Here is a 17,881-nt window from a genome sequence, read left to right on the forward strand (position 1 = left end):
CATTTCACCGCATTGCCTTTGCAATATGTGTGAAAGTCTGCAGGATTCAGGAATGGATTTGCATCCATGCATTCAGAGAGGACAAACACTACTTGCATGGCATCACACAAAGCTGCAGGGGAGGATTCCTGTCTTGAGCTCGCTAGGAAAAGGCCTTACCTCCTTGGCTTTGGAAGGGAGTCTGGGAAGCAACACAAGATGGAAGCAATGAAAGAGGGAACATATTTGCCTAATTTCAAGGCAGAGACAAATTCCTCAGGCAAAGTCAGGTGTGGCAAACCTTTACTTCATATCCACGTGCTCCCTCAAAATTGTGTCCATCCCTGGATCTCTCCTCTCCAGAGGGCCTGGGCGCTGCGGGGGTCCCCCCAATAGGCTGGGGTTCAGATTTCCTGGCAGAATGATTAACCACTGTGGCCTCAATGTGGGGGAAAAGCTCGGCCAGGGAACAGAGCAGGAGGAAAATTTCATAGACTGTCGCTACCTTGCTGCTGGGCTGGATGGCCTCGCCACTTTGCCCAGTGTGTGCCTGGGGTCAGAACCTTCGGCCCGAGAGAGGAGCCGGGAACTGAGACAAAGGTGAGACTGTCTGGGGCTCGCAGTTTATTTCTTTAAAAAGTGTATCTGTGTTATTAGTGGAGTGTTATCCAGGAAGCTCTACGCCCCCTGCTGAACACAACAGCGCGCTCCCAAGCAGCGGAGCCCCTTGACAGCAGAGCCGCTTCCCTCAGGCCGTGCCACGGTAGGAACGCGACAGCGCACCCCACATTTAACAGGAACACCCCGTCCGTTGCTATTCCAAGGCGGAGCCTGCAGCCACCCCGCCATGTTTGGCAGGGTCACGCCTTTCCCCTCCTTCCGAAAGGCAGCGTAGCGTGCCCTCAGCCAAGATGGCGGCGGAGCCTCAGCGGAGCGGGGCGGGTGTGCCGCAGCCGCCGCCATCTTGGCTGAGGGCAGCGCGTACCGCTGAGGTGGCTTTGCCGTGCGCGCGGGGTGTGCCGGGAGGGAGCGGCGCGAGCGGCGCGGGCAGGTGGGAGCGGCGGAGCTCGGGGGGAATGGGAATGGAGGGCGTCGGTGTCCCCTGAACGGAGGCGGTGGGAGGCGGTCCGTGACGGCGGGCCGGTGGGGTCCCCTACAGGAGGGTCTGGAGGGGCGGTCAGCGGCGTTCCCCGAAAGGGGCGCTTCCATGGGGTTCGGCGGTGTCCCACAGAGCGGCACGGGCTCGGCGGTGTTGGCTTTGGCCGGGCTGAGGGTCGGCGGTGTCCCCCAGGGCAGGACTCTGTGCAGGATCAGCAGTGCCGCCCTAGCAGTGCAGCGGGTCCGTGCTTTGCCCCGTGGCCGTGCTGGGCATTGGTGCTGTGGGGGCGGAGGTGGCACCTGTGGCTGTACCGGGACTCTGCGGTGTCCCCACAGCCATGCCAAGGGCAGCGGCTGCGAGATTGCACCTGTCCTGCCGCTGAGCTGGCCCCAAAGCGGAGCCACAGCCCATGGCAAACCCAGCCTGGCAGTCCGGGCTCTGCCTGCGGCAGGGAAGTGGTGCTGGGCTACAGCTGGAGAAACATGGAATAAATTTGCCCTGTGGCTGTGCTGCATACCTGAGATGTCAGATGTTTGTATTGCTGTTCTGATGGGCAGGATCTTTTACAGGTAGACTTAGCTCTGACTTTCACCTTGACAGACCTGTTTGTGGTGGGGATGTGTTGTGAAGCCTTCTGTTTGTCCATCCAGTGACAGGGGTGGAAACAAGGGGGAATTCTCCCTAAGCTTGATTTACATCCTTAATAGCAAGGAAGAGGAAAACGTCCGTGAATTTGGAGTTCTCTAGGAAAATGTTAGACCAAAACTTCCCCTCCCCTGAGGTGAGGTGTTGCTTCCAATTTCTCGTATGTGGCCGTCCTGAATATCCCACCTGCAGTGAACACCCCAGTAGTAAGGTATTCCTGGAGCATCTGCAGCTGTAGGTGAACCTCTGAGTTTCCTTATCTGAAACAAGTTGTGGAGCTGCTGCTTTTGGCTTCGTGAGTTGCCGCAAGTGCTGTGTGGTGTTTGTGGTCTGGATTTTGACAAGTAAGTTTTTTGGTAGGCTTGTCCTTGTCTTTCTCAGAGAAATCAAAAGTAGTGAAGGCCTGGAAGCTCTTGTTCGTGGCTTGTTTTGAAGAGTTTAGTAAGGCAACACAGAGAATGACTCCTGTGTTGTGTTGGTGATATTCTTCCTTGATGTTTTCTGAAGCCCGCTGGACTCTCAGTTCCTTCCTTACTGGCAGTGGGATAGTGATGCCATGCAGAGTGGGTGTCCAAAACACCTTTTTGACATTTTGTACTCCTTTACCTTTGTGAGTGGGTCAGGCTAGCAGTTTGGTGACATTCGTGGTGTTTTGGTCTCAGACTTGGCCTCCTTTTCTCCGTGCAATGTTTCAGCTGAAGGATTCGGGATGTGTTGCAAAACTGGCCTGTTTTTTTTCACTAACCCAGTCAGGCAGGATTACCTTGAGGCCAGCATGGAGCTGATTGCATTTTGAGATTGTAAATGTGAATCATAAGGAAAAAACAAAAACCGTCTTGCATTCTGACTTTGAGTGTCCACTTTCCTTGTTTCTTTGTTGGATTTGGTGGTGTTTCAGTTTGCTGTAATGTTGATGGAAGCACTGGACAGAGTAGATTAATGGAGTCACATGATTCATTTGGTAATGGGATTAATTCACTGTCATGTATTGGCTTTGTCCTGTAGTGTTTTGTGCCCCCACCTGAGGTTGATCTCCTTTGCAGGCCTGGTGTCCACAGAAGTGGCTGCTGCCTGAGCGTCCTTCCAGAGCTTCTGCAGGGCCATGGCAACGTACCTGGAGTTCATCCAGCAGAATGAGGAGCGTGATGGAGTGCGCTTCAGCTGGAACGTGTGGCCCTCCAGCAGGCTGGAGGCCACAAGGATGGTTGTGCCCCTGGCCTGTCTCCTGACCCCACTGAAGGAGCGTCTGGACCTGCCCCCCGTGCAGTACGAGCCAGTGCTGTGCAGCAGGCCAACCTGCAAAGCTGTGCTCAACCCACTCTGGTAGGAATTGCTCAGCTGGGGATGTTGGAAGTGGTTGGATAGTACCTAGTTTTCAACTGAATTTCCCTGCTTCCTTGTTCCCCTTTTATTTTGCCCAATGCCTGGCAGCCTCTTTCATTTAGATGGGGTGAGTTTGTTAAAATCCATACATCAACATGCCTGTTACTACAACTGGCAAGAGCAGAGGAGACAGGAGGGTCTTTGGGGACTCTGTTAAGGCAGAGGGTCCTCTCACCATCCCAGAGAATTTCGTGGTGAATGAGGAAACTCATAATAGACAAAGGTGCCCATTATATTGATATTGTGCTCTGGAATGTCATGTTCACTTGTTTCCCTGCTTCCTACACATCCTGCTGCTTGTAGATCAGTTCCAGTATCAGCATAATGAAATAATTTTGGAGGAATATTTGGGTCCCATAATCATGTGATGATCATGCATACTTGGAGTGCATGATGTTGGGCTGAGAAAAAGCAGGGAATGCCAGTAAGAGGAAGTGAAATGAGATCAAAGCCACGGAATGAGAACGTGGTGAGGCACTAGCAGGATGTACTGGGTTGAGGAGAGTAAACTCTGTGGGACAGGGAACAGCCTGTTTGTTCTGTGTTTGCACAAGATCTGGGTGGATGGCTCCTGCTGCTCTGAGACTGGAGCACTTGTGTGCTACAGCTGCACAAACATTAACACAATGGGATGAACCTAAGTGCAGTGAAAGAATTATTAGACCCAAGTCAGTGTTTGCCAAGGGCTGAGAGCGATCAGAGAGCTGTCAGTAGTCCCTCATGCTGACAAGCCTGAAAACATCAGGGCTGAATTAGCTAATGAACATCAGGGCTGGATTAACTAATGAACTTCTTAGTAGTTGAACAAGAGTCTGAGTCCCTAAAACACTTGCTGTTCTAGCTGGAGTGTCTATTTCTTCCTCAGTGCTGTGAATCAACATGGCTTACTGAATTAATTGTGAAGCTGTGCTGTAAAATTTTTCCTGAAGTCTCACCAGTGCCTCATCTTTCCCTTGCAGCCAAGTTGACTATCGGGCCAAGCTTTGGGCTTGTAACTTCTGTTTTCAGAGAAACCAGGTAAGTTGGAAAAAGCACTTCCACCTTTTCAGTGAACACTTTGTTGATGGCCTTCTCTGGACATTAAACATAAATTCTGCTTCTCTGGATCCCTTCTCCTGGCCTTCTTCTCTTGCTGAACCCAGGCCAGAGTACCGTCTGCTTTACCTGACATCTTGTCAGCAATTTTACTGGCATGCAGAGCATTGAAGGAGATAAAAATGCTGTTTTGTTCCATGTGTCCCAGTGTGTTTTTTGCATTTGATATTTACTATTCCTGCAGAATATGGAATTAATTAGATTTGAGTAGACTTTTGCCTTCAGAAAATATGGCTAAAAGAATTTCAACTAATACATTGTTGCTGCTGTAGCCTTATCTTTTATTTACACTGGATTGAGCAGCTGTCCATCCTGCTGGCCACTTGTTGTCTGTGCTTATGAAAAGCACTGTGGGTTTTTTGTCCTGAATTAATCAGGTTGGTGCAGTGGCAGTAAATAAAAAGTTGAATAACCACATCATCAGCAGGGCAAGCTCTGTGCTGCAGAGAAGAGCCCTACATTTTTGCCCTGCAATTTCCTTGTCCTAATTTTTTGTTCTCTTTTTCAGTTTCCCCCAGCATATGCAGGCATTTCTGAAGTCAATCAGCCAGCAGAACTTATGCCTCAGTTTTCAACAATTGAATATATAGTACAGGTAAATGAACCACAGGCGAGTTGAAGCTCCCAGAATTGTCTTGTTTGTGACAAATGATATATGTGTAAAATTTTCTTAAGATAATGCAAATAAATGCCATGTCTGTGAGGTGCTTAAAAAGGGACTCATTTTATTCCTTGGCTGGAGACTTCATAAAATGTAATTTCTTCCCACATCAGCGAGGTCCACAGACGCCATTGGTCTTCCTGTATATTGTGGACACGTGCTTGGAAGAGGAGGATTTGCAGGCCCTGAAGGAATCCCTGCAGATGTCCCTGAGCCTGCTGCCTCCTGATGCCCTAGTAGGGCTCATCACGTTCGGCAGGATGGTCCAGGTTCACGAGCTGAGCTGCGAAGGGATTTCCAAGAGCTACGTGTTCCGGGGCACCAAGGACCTGACAGCCAAGCAAATACAGGTGTGCTCTGTCATACCTCAGGCCAGGGGCTTGTACCTCTCAGCTCTGTTGGACTCTCAAGCACAGGGCTCTCTGGTAGAAAGGAGGGTTAGTGCTCTCAACTGTGAGCCTGTTGCCCTCCTGCTATCTGTCCTGTCCTTTTGCCTTTGTGAATTTCTTGTTCAAGATTGGGTTTGTGTATCTCACATAATGGCAGTGTAAAGATGAATAATTTTACAGATTTAAGTATATTTAATGATGCAGTATTGTAGACCTCAGGGTAGATTAAATAATAGTATAAATAATATGTTTAGTGTTTAAATAGTACATCTCCTCTGTCTTGTGTTTACTGTTCCTAGGATATGCTTGGGCTTTCGAGGCCAGCTGTCCCCATGCAACAGGGAAGACCTCTTCAAACTCCAGAGCAACCTGTTATTTCCAGCAGGTAAGCTTCACCAGCACAGTACACAGCAGGGCAGGTGTTTGATGCCCCTTTATGCCTGTAGGTCATGCTTCTAACCCTGGGTTTCCCAAGAGGGGAAAGAAGATTTAAATGGTATCATCTTGTCACAGTTACTCAACCTGTGTTGAACAGTATTCTCTTTCTCAGCTTCTCTTTTTCAGTAGTAGCTCTCATGCCTTTTAACAAACTCACCTTTGAACTTCTTTCCTGTTCTTTATGCCTTCTTGCCAGTTCCTGATGTCTTGCTTTGATCAATTTTTTTATTTTGCACAGGTTTGGACAACCTGCTGCATGTCTCTTTACTTCTGATTACTGTCTCATTGCAATTTATGTGTGCCAGGAACAAAGAGGCACTTCTTTTCTTCTCTGAACTTCGAAGCAGGAAAACACTGTAATTGAATTTTTGCAGGTTCCTACAGCCTGTGCATAAGATTGACATGAATTTAACAGATCTGCTTGGAGAGCTGCAAAGGGACCCATGGCCAGTGACCCAGGGAAAGAGACCCTTACGTTCTACTGGAGTGGCTCTTTCAATTGCAGTTGGCTTGTTGGAGGTACTTTTAATGCTCTTTGACATGAACAGGTCACAGTGAGCACATGGCTGTGCTTGCTGAGATGAGTGTAGGTGTCAGTGCAACTGGGTTACAGGGGGTTGCAGAGGTGCAATTTGTCTCTACTGATGTTTGAGCTGTGCTAGCACCAGCTGATGTAGAGTGGGCTGGAAGGTTCCATCTAAAAGGTAAAATTTGCAGGTGTTTAAAGGTCTCTGATTCTTGTATGTGTTGCCATACGAGAGGTGATACTATACACTGGAATTATAAGAGTATAATCTAAGATACAAGTGAAGAGAACAGAAACTGCCTGCTTCCTGTTTTGAAGACACAAAGCTTGACATGGTTTGAGTTTAAACTTTATCTGAGTGCTGTGACTGTCAGGAAATGCATCACTATTTATCAAGATGGCCTCTAGCAGGGACAGATCCCCACTGACATTGCAGAAGCAAGTGTTGTTGCCATTTAATCAGTTTCCTTTTTCTTTTCCTCATCCCCCTCTCTGATACAAGTCTTTGTTTTTATTTTAGGGCACATTTCCAAACACAGGGGCTCGGATAATGCTGTTCACAGGTGGGCCACCAACACAAGGGCCAGGCATGGTGGTGGGAGATGAACTGAAAACACCCATCCGTTCCTGGCATGACATAGAGAAGGATAATGCAAGGTTCATGAAGAAGGCCACCAAAGTAGGTACTAGGACTTGATGGATGTATTTAAAAGCTGAAACTGAATGTTGTATCAGAACACTACATAGGTTGCATGGTTGTCCTTGAAATAATCTGAGTCTTTGTGTACGCTAAATTATGAGGATGGTTAATGGAAGGATAAAAAAGCTTCTTTCTAGTTAGTTCTCCATCATGGTCTCGTGCCTTCTCAGAGAAGAAAGCATTTCAGTGTTGTTTCTTAGACAATGGTGGGTGGAGAATTTGTTCTTCCACATCATTGTGTCTTCTTCTGGAGAGGAACAAATCTCTCCCAATAACTGGTTATTTCCAGAATGCCTCCTTTGTCTTCTTGACATATAAAACAACCCATTAAAATAATAAAAATGTCAGATATGAAATGCCTGTCAGCTTAGAGAAAGCAGGATGACAGCTGTTCTCTTAACTGTCAGCTGGATATCTTTGAGTTCCCACCAAGTCATCACAGACTAGATGATCCCATGTCATTTATGCGCTTTTTGTATTTGAGGCAATAAACTCAGGCTCATCCAGATGCATCCCTTATCCTAGAAGGGAGCAGTGTGCTGCAGCCAGCATATCTTTAGTTACCACAGCACTGGTGGTTGCCCCATCTGTACCTTGTGTTGGCCTGAGGTGGGGAGCAGCAGAAATTGCACACTGCAGCCTCCTAACCCTCGGGTGTGTGTTCCCAGCACTACGAGACTCTGGCCAACCGCTCTGCGACCAATGGGCACTGCATCGACATCTACGCCTGTGCCCTGGACCAGACGGGGCTGCTGGAGATGAAGTGCTGTGCAAACCTCACTGGGTATGTTCACAGCAGGGCAGCACACAGCTGGCACCTGCTTTGTGGGGGTTTTTTTGGAGGGGGAAAGTAGTTCAGGAAGCAGTTAAGTGTGCTGTCAGGGCAGACATTGTTCTGTTCTAAACTGTGGTTTGAATTTGCCAGGAATTATATGGCAAGCCTCACCTGATCCCAGTCCACATTCCTGGAGTCTCAAAGCAGCATGTGAATTAGCACTGCTGTTAGAAAACTCAGTGGTGGGTAGAACACATTTCCACTTGTGTGGCTGGATTTTCTCTGCTTAACAGTTCGCTTTTGCTTTCTCCAGTAATTCTTGACTCCCCTGGGTGCAGTTTTAAGTGACATTTCTAAGGGGTGAATATCTGTGTTCCATACTGCTGGAAATTGTCCCTGTGAGGAAGACTTTGTGTTAACCCAGGCCTTTTAGGGACTTGGCATGTCTGAAGTGCAAGGTGTTTGTAAAGAACCCCTCATTGCTCAGCAGGGAGAAGAGAGACCGACCCTTTAGCTGGGTTACTGAGTTGCATCTGGTCACAGTGCTTAGGGGAGGCCCAGCACCTTCCTTGTGCTTCACTGGTGCAGCCACCTCTGGCGTGGTGTGGGTGGGTCCAGCCGTGCTCAGGGAAAGCAGACTGAGCAAAGAGCTTTCCAGGGTTGAAACACAAAGGTTTTGAAGACAGCTGAAGCAATGGGAAGGAATAGAATTGAGAAAGCAAACTGACAAAGGCATTACACTAACCTGTGTGGCTTTATAGGAGGCACCCATGAATCTGCGCTTCCTGGTTTGAATCCTGCCTATGCAAAGGCATGCTCTAAAGCAGTAACTGCATGTGTTTGCACGTGTCAGAGGTTCAGGGATGTATTCTTTGTAGTTCTAGTTCCCAATTTCTTCAGTTCCTTTTTTTTTTTCTTTCCCAGAGGACACATGGTGATGGGAGACTCCTTCAACACTTCTCTCTTCAAGCAGACCTTCCAGCGGGTGTTTAGCAAAGGCTACAATGGGGAATTTCGGATGGCTTTTGGCGCACATCTGGATGTGAAGGTGAGAGATGAGTTTGATTAGGTGACACTAATGGGGAAATACAAGTGCTATTGATGAAAAATTAAGTCTCTGGGGTGTCTGGGGTATAGGAATGTCTACATGTTTGAAGTAAGCTGTAGTGCTTCTTTGAAAGAAGCACTCTACTGGAGGGATATTTATTTGGCAGCTTAGTAATTTTTGAGGTTGTTTTTGTTTTGTTCTTGTTTGGGATTTTTTTGTTTTGTTTGGTTAGTTTGGTTTTTTTTTATTTTAAAGCAGCCTCTCCTCACTCAACAAAGAACAGTTCATACTATTTCATCCCTATAAATACATCTTCATTTTTAAAATGTGGCTCTGTAGATTCTCTTAGTTTCGCTAATTGTAGCAGTGGATGGTCTGGAAAAATACCATCTCATTAAAGCTGAGCAGCTAATTTAAACTGTGTGTATTCTATTTTACTGACTTCATGGAAAAGAAAAAGCAATCACTTTTTTTTTTTTTTTTTTTTTTTTACCTTGTTAAAGACCTCCAGGGAGCTGAAAATTGCAGGAGCCATTGGACCATGTATATCCCTGAATGCTAAAGGGCCATGTGTCTCTGAAAATGTAAGTTTCTGACATGGAAAAACCTTTAATAAAGAAGTAGATATACAATGCAAAGTTTCTGTCTAAGCTTACAGTTGAACTAGAATGTCAGAGTTTTCCAGGAAACATCCCTAGGAAATTGCAGCCTTTTCTAGACTAAATTCTTGCTTCCTAAGGCTTTCTTTTAACTGTATGGCCTTCAGTAACTTAATTCACAGCCAAAAGATAAGGAATCTAGAAAGCCTACCATTACTTGTACCTCTGATCAGAATTTAAAATAAGCTTGCCTTTCCTGCTGCTGGAGGAAAATTGTGGCTTTCTTTTTGATTCTGTGCAGGAACTTGGAGTTGGAGGGACATCTCAATGGAAAATATGTAGTCTGGATCCCAGTACAACTCTGGCCATTTACTTTGAAGTGGTAAATCAGGTCAGTCCTGGCTTCTCTTTTTTAATCATAATTTTTACTCATCAAACTACTTGTTACAGGTCCAGATAATGCAGTGGCACACCCTGTGTTGCAGGTGGATGGTTGCAAAGCAGCCAAGTAATGTGTCATGGGGAAATAATTTCAGAAATTTTTGTATGTGTCTCTTTGTCTAACGTGCTGTGGGGGCTTGGTACAGCTGGGAAGAGTTGTGGAAAAGCCATCATGTTTTGAAGGCTGGCCTTGTTTCATTTGCAGCACAATGCACCCATCCCTCAGGGAGGCAGAGGGGCAGTGCAGTTTGTCACTCAGTATCAACATTCCAGCACCCAGAGGCGCATCCGTGTCACCACCATAGCCAGAAAGTGAGTACCCCGTGCCAGTGCTCTGGCAGAGTGGCAGCAGCTTCAGCTCCAGTCTGCGCTGGGTTCCTGGCTTTTTGTTGCATGCATTGGCACACATGGATGCACGTGGCACTAACCCTTTGCTAACCCTGCAGCTGGGCAGATGCACAGACTCAGCTCCAGCACATCGAGGCTGCGTTTGACCAGGAGGCAGCTGCCGTGCTCATGGCACGGCTGGGAGTGTACAGGGCTGAGTCTGAGGAGGGACCTGATGTTCTGCGTTGGCTGGACAGGCAGCTCATCAGGCTGGTAAGACCAAGACACTGAGCTTGGGGGCATTCTTGATTTTAGAAAAATGGAAGCGATAACAGCAATATCTTTTCAGATTTACTTGCTTTGTTTGTACTCAGATCATGGTCATATAGCTGTATAGCATGGAATAACTCAAAACCCAGTGTAATCAGCAAATTTAGGATGGGATAGGTGAACTTCCCATCATGCTGAAAGGGTTAAACCTGATACTGAATAAGGGATAGTGAAACACAAAGTAACACAGGTGGGATGGTCGCTGGTTCATCCCTCCTGCTTAAAGTAGGGCCAGCTTTGAAGTTTAGAGCAGGTCGTTCCAGGTTTTGTTGTGTTTTGAAGCTCTCCTAAGATGGGATTTCTTATGCTTCTCGTGACAGCCTGTTCCAATGTCTGATCACAGTCACTGTTCCTTTTTTTTTTTTTTCTCTCTCCCCTGCCTCTATCTCTCAACCAGGATTTCCATTTCCCCATTTACCAGTCAGGTAGACAGTAAGTTGACTCCCCTGATCCCACTCTTCACCAGGCTGAACACCCAGCTTCTTCAGCTTCATTTTCTTCATAAGATGCTCCAACCTCTGACTAACTTGGTGGCCTCTGCTACACCCAGTCCAGTATATCCGTGTCTGTCTTTCACTGGAGAGCCCAGAGCTGGCCACAGCATTCAGATGTGGGCCAAGTTCAGGATAGTGTTCTGAACAGTAATCTGAATTAATTCTGCAACCTCCTACTGTCTCTTGCTTCGAATTTCACAAGCCCAAAATGTCTAAATCAGTGTTGGTCTTGTCCAGACACCCATGTGGGGTTGCTACTAACACACTATGGCACATCAGTCCCTAAAAAACCAGGGCTAGTCAAATAGAGATTGGAGCACAAGCAGGGGCAAGCTGTGTGCTGAAATGACAGTGGGATCATTTAGAGTATAATTTCTAAAACCACTGATACTTATTTTCAGTGAAACAGTGAAATACTGATTTGCTGCTGTTCTGCAAGAAGTGTTCTATAGTGTACAGAACAGTTTTGGTGTAATAGCCCTGAATTAATGGAAGAAAATGGATGGTGCTGTAGAGGCACCATTACTTTCATTCTTGGATAATTTCAAATCAAGATTTATATATATCAAAATAGATTTTATCTTCATTCTCATTCCAGTAAGACAGAGATACCACTGACTTAAAGAAAAAGAGCCTGTAAGTGTTTTAGTACTTTGTTCTTGTCAGGTTCATGCCTTGATTGTTTAAAAATTTACAGAAGAACACCCTGTAGAAAAAAAGAGATGTAAATTCTATTATTAAAAAATAAAATAGAAAGAAAGAGAGAGATAACCAAAGAATCCTGTTTTGCTCCCAACAGTGTCAGAAATTTGGACAATACAACAAAGATGATCCCAACTCCTTTAGGCTGTCAGAATCATTTTCTTTGTATCCTCAGGTAAGAATGTCACTTCCCACAGCCATGGGAAAAGTGTGCAGGAGTGAGTGGGAACAATGATAAAACATCTTGTACTATTGATCAGATTCAGGCTGGGAGGAACAGATGTTTTTTAAATTTAATGGGCTGGTCTTGTAGTTCAGTGCTGCAAGAGACTGGTAAGAGAGGAAGTCTGAGTTAATATGGGGTAGACTTCTTTCCAAAAAATTTGCTGTTTGAAAATACTGGACTTGGGTGCAGAAGTTTGGCAACTTTGGTTAACATTTGTCTCACTCCTCTTTCTGGTGCAGTTCATCTTCCACCTGCGACGCTCCCCATTCCTGCAGGTCTTCAATAACAGTCCAGATGAATCTTCCTATTACCGGCACCACTTTGCCAGACAGGATCTGACCCAGTCCCTCATTATGATCCAGCCCATCCTTTATGCTTATTCTTTCCATGGGCCTCCTGAGGTGAGTCTGTGTTTTCCAGGGAGAGGTGAATCAACCCAAAATAATGAGTTGAAGTAACACTATTTCAGTAACACTATTTCCCCTATAGATTTTTTAAAAAAATTATTAAAGGAAAATATACTTTTGTTCAAGATCATATCACCTTACACTTGGGCATAGAAATTGCTCTCTGGCATATTGAGATCCAAGGGCTTAGGAGTGCCTTTGTTCTTTGTTTTCCCCAGCCAGTGCTTTTGGATAGCAGTAGTATTCTTCCTGACAGAATCCTACTGATGGATACTTTCTTCCAGATAGTTATCTACCTTGGTGAGGTATGGTGAAACATGTTTGTTCTCTTTCTCTGTGCTTCTTCCCTCCTGCCATGCATGTGGACAGTGGTATGAAATATTATGGTATGACAGTGGTTTTGCTGGTGGTATGAAATATTAACAAACTAACTTCTTGCAAAGCACACACAACATAATGACCATGTCATGTACACACTGCCTGTTGGAATACAATTCCCACCACTGTCAGTGTAAAAATAATACTGGAATCACTAAGGCTATGTTCTGCACTGAGAAGCAGCTGTTGTTAGCTTGGCCACAAAGGTGATCCCTTATCATGCGTGGAAAAGGCCAGAAAAACTGGAAATGAAGCAGGCCAGAGTTATAAGATGATACATATTTTAACATAGTTCCAAGTATTTTCAGAGAAGGATAGCTTTCAGCTTGAAGGGTTTTCGTGCTTAAGTATTGCAGCTCTTAAAGAAATCAGGCAGTTTTCCAGTTTTTGCTTTTAAATATTTTTGGAAGCTGCTACTATATTCCTTCCCTCGTGACTGAGGGAAGTGTTTAGATACTGCCCCTTTCTAAAAATCTCCTGGAGTTACCTTAAAGAGTTTCTGTTTTCTGTTGCAGAGCAAGACACTCAAGCAGCTAGGTAAAATTCAGACAAGGGAAGAGCTGAGTGTCTGACCTGTGTATATATAGAGGAATTGCTGCATGCATGTGGTACATGCAGTAGGTACCCTGAAAATACTGTAAGGCCAAGTCAGATTCAAAATGTCAGTTATTTATAAATGCTTCATTTCTGTCTTGGCACAGACTGAAACATATTGAAGATTTTCAACAAATTGCTCTGGCGCTGCACAAGTTGCTGCCAGCTTTTGTGTTGGATGCCTGTGCTTAAATTCAGGGACAGAAAGTAATGTTGTAGCCAGAGTAGTGAAGGTGTGTGTTTGCAGCATAAGCAGAAGCACATGTAGTGTTCTGCTCCCTTAAGACATGCAAGGTAAAAAGGGGAGGCTTGTAGACATCTTTGCTCCAATTTCCTCTCTGTCCCATCAATAGACCATTGCACAGTGGCAGAAAGCTGGATACCAAGACATGCCTGAATATGAAAACTTTAAGCACCTCCTGCAAGCCCCACTGGATGATGCCCAGGAAATATTGCAGACCAGATTCCCAATGCCACGTTATGTCCACACTGAGCATGGGGGCAGTCAGGTAAGGAGGAACCTGGAGGAACTCATTCTGTTGTTGCCTAGAGCAAACAGCTCATTCTGCTTTTCTGAAAGGATGGTTCTAGTAGTCAAATGCTACCAGAAGTGAAATTTACTCTTCAAAGTACAGAGCTTGCATATTTTATCATTAGCTTTTACAACTCTCTCTTTTAATAAGCTGATCACTTGCTGAATATGCTTATGAAATCTGAGGGTGGAAAAAAATGGAAAAGCTGAATTAAATATGTTTTTATTCCCCAGCAAAAAGGTGGGAAATTAGTGATTTGCTTATGTGCCCATAGTTAGCTTGCTAGGACAATAATGCTGAATGATTGACTGTCTGTTTCTTTGTCCTCAAACACTGAATGAGGATGTAAATTTGTTTTTATTTTTGCTTTTCCTGGAATTGCAGTGTGCTATGCTTGTTTATAGCAGGGAAGAGGCAGGAACTGATGCTCCAAACCAAAGATTTGGTGTTGATTTTTAACTTGACCCTGTTACACTGGTCTAACACTGAGCCCTTTTCAGAAGAGCAGATGTGGCATGGGGAGAGGAACAGAGCTGGTGTCTCCTGTGCCATGGATTCCTTCCTCATGGAATCAGAGCTGCCCTGCCAGGCGAGCACAGCCTGCTGTAGCAGGGCACTAAGTGCCCCTGGGAGACAAGTTGTCTGTGGAGCAGGGATTTCTGGACTTGAAACCTGCTTAAGTTAAATTAGTACCTTGCAAAAGCAGAGAAACATTGCTGGTCATGCATCTAAGGTGAGATGAAGCCTGAGGGAGCAGACAGATCTCTCATTTTACCAAACTCCTCTTGTTTTGTCTTTATAGGCCCGGTTCCTCCTATCTAAAGTGAATCCTTCTCAGACCCACAATAACCTCTATGCCTGGGGCCAGGTAAGCAATGGAAGAGCTGCACGTGGTTGGGAATGCTGTAAAATACACATGGCTGTGTTTGTGTGTGCAGTAGCCATCCTGTCTCACTAACACAAAGAGTGTTACATTTGTCTTTGGGTCCCTGCCATGGTTGTTGATGAGATAAGCAGCACTGGATGATCAGATTGGAGTTTTCAAGCCTGGATGTCATGGATTTCGAGTATTCTGGAAAAAGCAGCTAGCATAGGGATACATACAGATCTTATTTAGCTGGGAATGCTAGACTTTTATATCCTCTTTGCTTACCTTGCTTTGTAGAGCTTTGGGCACCAAAATTCCTAGTGCTTCAGGAAGAAGAGACATCCCTCCAGCAGTTCAGATTGTATGAGAGGATAATGTCAGGGCTGTTGCCAAAGAGTAGCATCTGTGTCTTTTAGAGGAGAAAAAGGTGGTGGTTTTAGCAGGCAATTAGTTCAGAGTGCTAACATTTGATTTGCTTTCGCTTCGTCCCCTGTGTTAGCAACAGTATTTTAGGCTCTTTATTTCTTTATTTTTACTGCAGGAATCAGGAGCTCCAATCTTGACAGATGATGTGAGTCTTCAGGTCTTCATGGACCACCTTAAAAAGCTGGCAGTTTCGAGTGCATCGTGACCGACAAACTGAGCAGCAGAAGCAGACTATTTACATGGATCTTGTTGATGATAGAAGTGGAGCAATTTATTAACGTTTCCCTTTCTCTCTTTTAAACTAGAGATTTTAACTGTTACACTAAATAAACATTCCGGGAGGGTTTTTTACTTCTCCCTTCTAATTTATTTGTATTCCTGTTTGTCTATATTCTGTTTATGGTGTGTGGAGAGTGCAGAGTAATGAGAGTTGAAAGGTGTTTTAGCCAGCAGAGATTTTGACTTTTAACGTTCTTAAGAGGTGTCCCAGCAAATAGAGGGCTGTATTAACGAGAAACAAAACGGGGTAGGAGAGCTGCTCCTTCGTGTGTCCCCAAATCCCGCTGTTGGTGCCATGGGCGGGGCTTGGCGCCTTTTGCCCCGCCCCCTCTCTCGGCCCCGCCCCCCGCGCGTGCCCGGTTGTGGGCGGGGCGCTCCGCGCGGGCGGCGATGAAGCCGGCGCGCGCGGCCGTGTGGAACGCGAGGGCCGCGCTGCTCTACTCGCTGGGCGGCTGGACCGCGCTGGGCGGCCTCATCTACTACAGCCGCATGGAAAAAGCCAGCACCGGTACCGGCAGCGGGGCCTGCGGGCACCGCCGGGGCCTGGGGCGGGAGGGACGCGACCGCGGTTTCACGGAGGCAGGGCCCGGTCGGTGCCCGTCGTGTCCGGGGCGGGGCTTTTGTGACGGGGAGCCCGGCCGCGGGCGGGCCGTGCGCTCTGCTGGCTTCCAGGGCAGCGCCGGGATTCCCCCGGGCCCGCTCGCACCCTTTCCCCGGCCGGGGAAGATAACCCTGGGGGTTGCCCGCCCGCCCGCCCCTGGGGCTGTGCGGTTGCCGGAGCGCAGCCTCCCCTCGGGCCGGCTGAGTGAGCCCGGTGTCCGCCTGGCCCGGCCCCGGCAGTCCTTCCTGAAGGACTTTCTTTAGTGGTGATCAGAGAGTGGAATGAGCAGGGGTTTGCACCGGGCTGCTTGGGCTGGCTTTAATGTGGATAGCTTGGGAAGCCTGTTGTTACTGTTCTGTAGTATTGATAATTCTCCAGTATCAGTGCAGGTATCTGACCTACCCTAGTAAATGACATTTTCTGGCTACAGTTAACAGGTCTTTGCTATCTGGCCCTCAGAATGCAAGGAAAAGGAAAAAGAATACTGAATGCTCGTGTGGCTGCCGTGATAAAGGGATAAAGCATTTTTATCGCTGTGCTCTTTTTTGTCTCCCCCCCGCCCCCAACCCATCATCTTTTCTATTCCTTAGAGGGTGAAAATGATCCTGCTGCAAACGAAGGGATCCGCAAAGAAGTACGCGTTAAGGAGTATCCTTTTGGATTGACAGTGAGAACAGAAATAACATACAGAGAGGAACAGCCTCCTATTACGCGACTGCTCAGGCGTGTGGTATCATTCTTTGTTCCTGATGACAGCCCTCCTTCCGAAAAGTGAGCTGTTGAGAAGCTCAGAACATTGTGCTGGACCTCTGAGAACATCATCCCAGACCACTGCTGGAAAACTGTCCCTTGCATTGCTGAAACAGCAGCTCTGCCCAGCTGGTGCGAAGTTGCTTTCCCAGCTAATGTGCAGGATGTACCTGGGTGTCCAGGATGTACCCAGGATGGCTCCTATCTGAAATGGATACTTTAGGAGTGATTAGTAGATGGGAAGGAATGTGGTTTCATGTTTTGATGTGAGAGTTCATAACGGTCCTTCAAATAAAAGCTCACAAGAGATGAGTTACAAGTGCAGAAATGTTTCTGTAAGCTAAAAATCTCCTGAATGTTCTTCTCCAGATTCTTGTTTCCTTAGGGGTTTTCCTGATCTTTGCAGATGCTGTATCCCCTTGTAGGGTACTGTCCCTCAACTCTGTGGCCAGAACTAATGTTCATTCTGTAGGGTTTTCCCTAGTCCTTACGGACATCACCTTCCCTGTTTCTATTTGGGCTCTCCCTCCAGCCTTTTTAGGACACATCTTGCCCTGCCCCCCATGGGTCTCCAAGGTTTCCCACCTTGCTGTGTGGAAAGCTCTCTCTATCTCCTCTGCCCACACACCTCAGCTTCCAGTTCCTGGGATGCTGTAGGGAGAGGGGCTCTTCGTCAGGAACCGAGGTGATATTTCAAGGGGGAATTGGTACAAATAAAAAGGAGGGAAATTTGGGCTGGGTATAAGGAAGAAATTCTTGACTGTGACAGTGGTGAGGCACTGGAAAAGGTATTGCAGGGAGAGTTTGGATGCCCCAGCTGTAGAAGTGTTTAAGGCCAGGTTTTGGATAAGACCTTGTGCAACCTGACCTAGTGCAAAGTGCCCTTCCAACCTGCATCTTTGATTCTGTGGGAAATTTTACAGCCCGTGCACCTACAGACCCAGCATTCCGCATGGACTCCTCAGGTCCTTTCCCAGTGCCTAATTTTTACAGGCACCCCGCTGCATCCCTAGAGCCGTTCTGCTTACGTGCACATTCTCCTTTTCGTAGGCATCCCCCAAAATCTCTGTAGGCAATAAGAGGCAGTCCCAACCTGTCCCGTGGGCACACCTGTCCCGTGGGCACACCTGTCCCGTGGGCACCTGTTCGTCTCCCGTGGAATTCCCTCCGGCGGCGGTGCCGGGGCTG

General features: G+C 46.7%; 2 protein-coding genes across 5 annotated transcripts; both read left to right on the top strand.

Moving 5' to 3' along the window:
• The first annotated feature begins 696 nt into the window (after positions 1-696).
• On the top strand, positions 697-15,432 carry SEC23B (SEC23 homolog B, COPII coat complex component). Of its 4 annotated transcripts, none has more exons than XM_033055816.2 (20): positions 697-742; positions 2,767-3,046; positions 4,066-4,123; positions 4,710-4,796; positions 4,976-5,212; positions 5,551-5,636; positions 6,064-6,208; positions 6,736-6,894; positions 7,584-7,699; positions 8,615-8,738; positions 9,242-9,322; positions 9,639-9,728; positions 9,984-10,090; positions 10,225-10,378; positions 11,729-11,806; positions 12,097-12,258; positions 12,483-12,569; positions 13,590-13,745; positions 14,572-14,637; positions 15,179-15,432. In XM_033055816.2, exons 2-20 carry the CDS (start codon positions 2,826-2,828, stop codon positions 15,266-15,268), a joined length of 2,304 nt encoding a protein of 767 aa, XP_032911707.1. In that variant the 5' UTR covers positions 697-742; positions 2,767-2,825; the 3' UTR covers positions 15,269-15,432. The 4 variants fall into 4 exon arrangements, with proteins under 4 accessions (XP_032911707.1, XP_032911706.1, XP_032911708.1 ...); XM_033055815.2 differs by lacking the exon at positions 697-742 and adding an exon at positions 926-1,030; XM_033055817.2 differs by lacking the exon at positions 697-742 and adding an exon at positions 949-971.
• A 283-nt stretch (positions 15,433-15,715) lies between these two features.
• SMIM26 (small integral membrane protein 26) lies at positions 15,716-17,005 on the top strand. The gene is made up of 2 exons (XM_033054803.1): positions 15,716-15,850; positions 16,534-17,005. Exons 1-2 carry the CDS (start codon positions 15,733-15,735, stop codon positions 16,716-16,718), a joined length of 303 nt encoding a protein of 100 aa, XP_032910694.1. The 5' UTR covers positions 15,716-15,732; the 3' UTR covers positions 16,719-17,005.
• The last annotated feature ends 876 nt before the right edge of the window (positions 17,006-17,881 follow it).

Source organism: Catharus ustulatus, chromosome 3 (assembly GCF_009819885.2).
Source record: "Catharus ustulatus isolate bCatUst1 chromosome 3, bCatUst1.pri.v2, whole genome shotgun sequence".
In the NCBI taxonomy this organism is placed as follows: Eukaryota; Metazoa; Chordata; class Aves; order Passeriformes; family Turdidae; genus Catharus; species Catharus ustulatus.

Excerpts from the sequence above, each read along its gene's own strand:
- SMIM26 (XM_033054803.1), top strand. The coding sequence starts at position 15,733 with ATGAAGCCGGCGCGCGCGGCCGTGTGGAACGCGAGGGCCGCGCTGCTC. Across the intron at positions 15,851-16,533 it reads CATGGAAAAAGCCAGCACCG|AGGGTGAAAATGATCCTGCT; the intron begins GTACCGGCAGCG and ends TCTATTCCTTAG.
- SEC23B (XM_033055816.2), top strand. The coding sequence starts at position 2,826 with ATGGCAACGTACCTGGAGTTCATCCAGCAGAATGAGGAGCGTGATGGA. Across the intron at positions 3,047-4,065 it reads GCTGTGCTCAACCCACTCTG|CCAAGTTGACTATCGGGCCA; the intron begins GTAGGAATTGCT and ends TTTCCCTTGCAG. Across the intron at positions 10,091-10,224 it reads GTCACCACCATAGCCAGAAA|CTGGGCAGATGCACAGACTC; the intron begins GTGAGTACCCCG and ends CTAACCCTGCAG.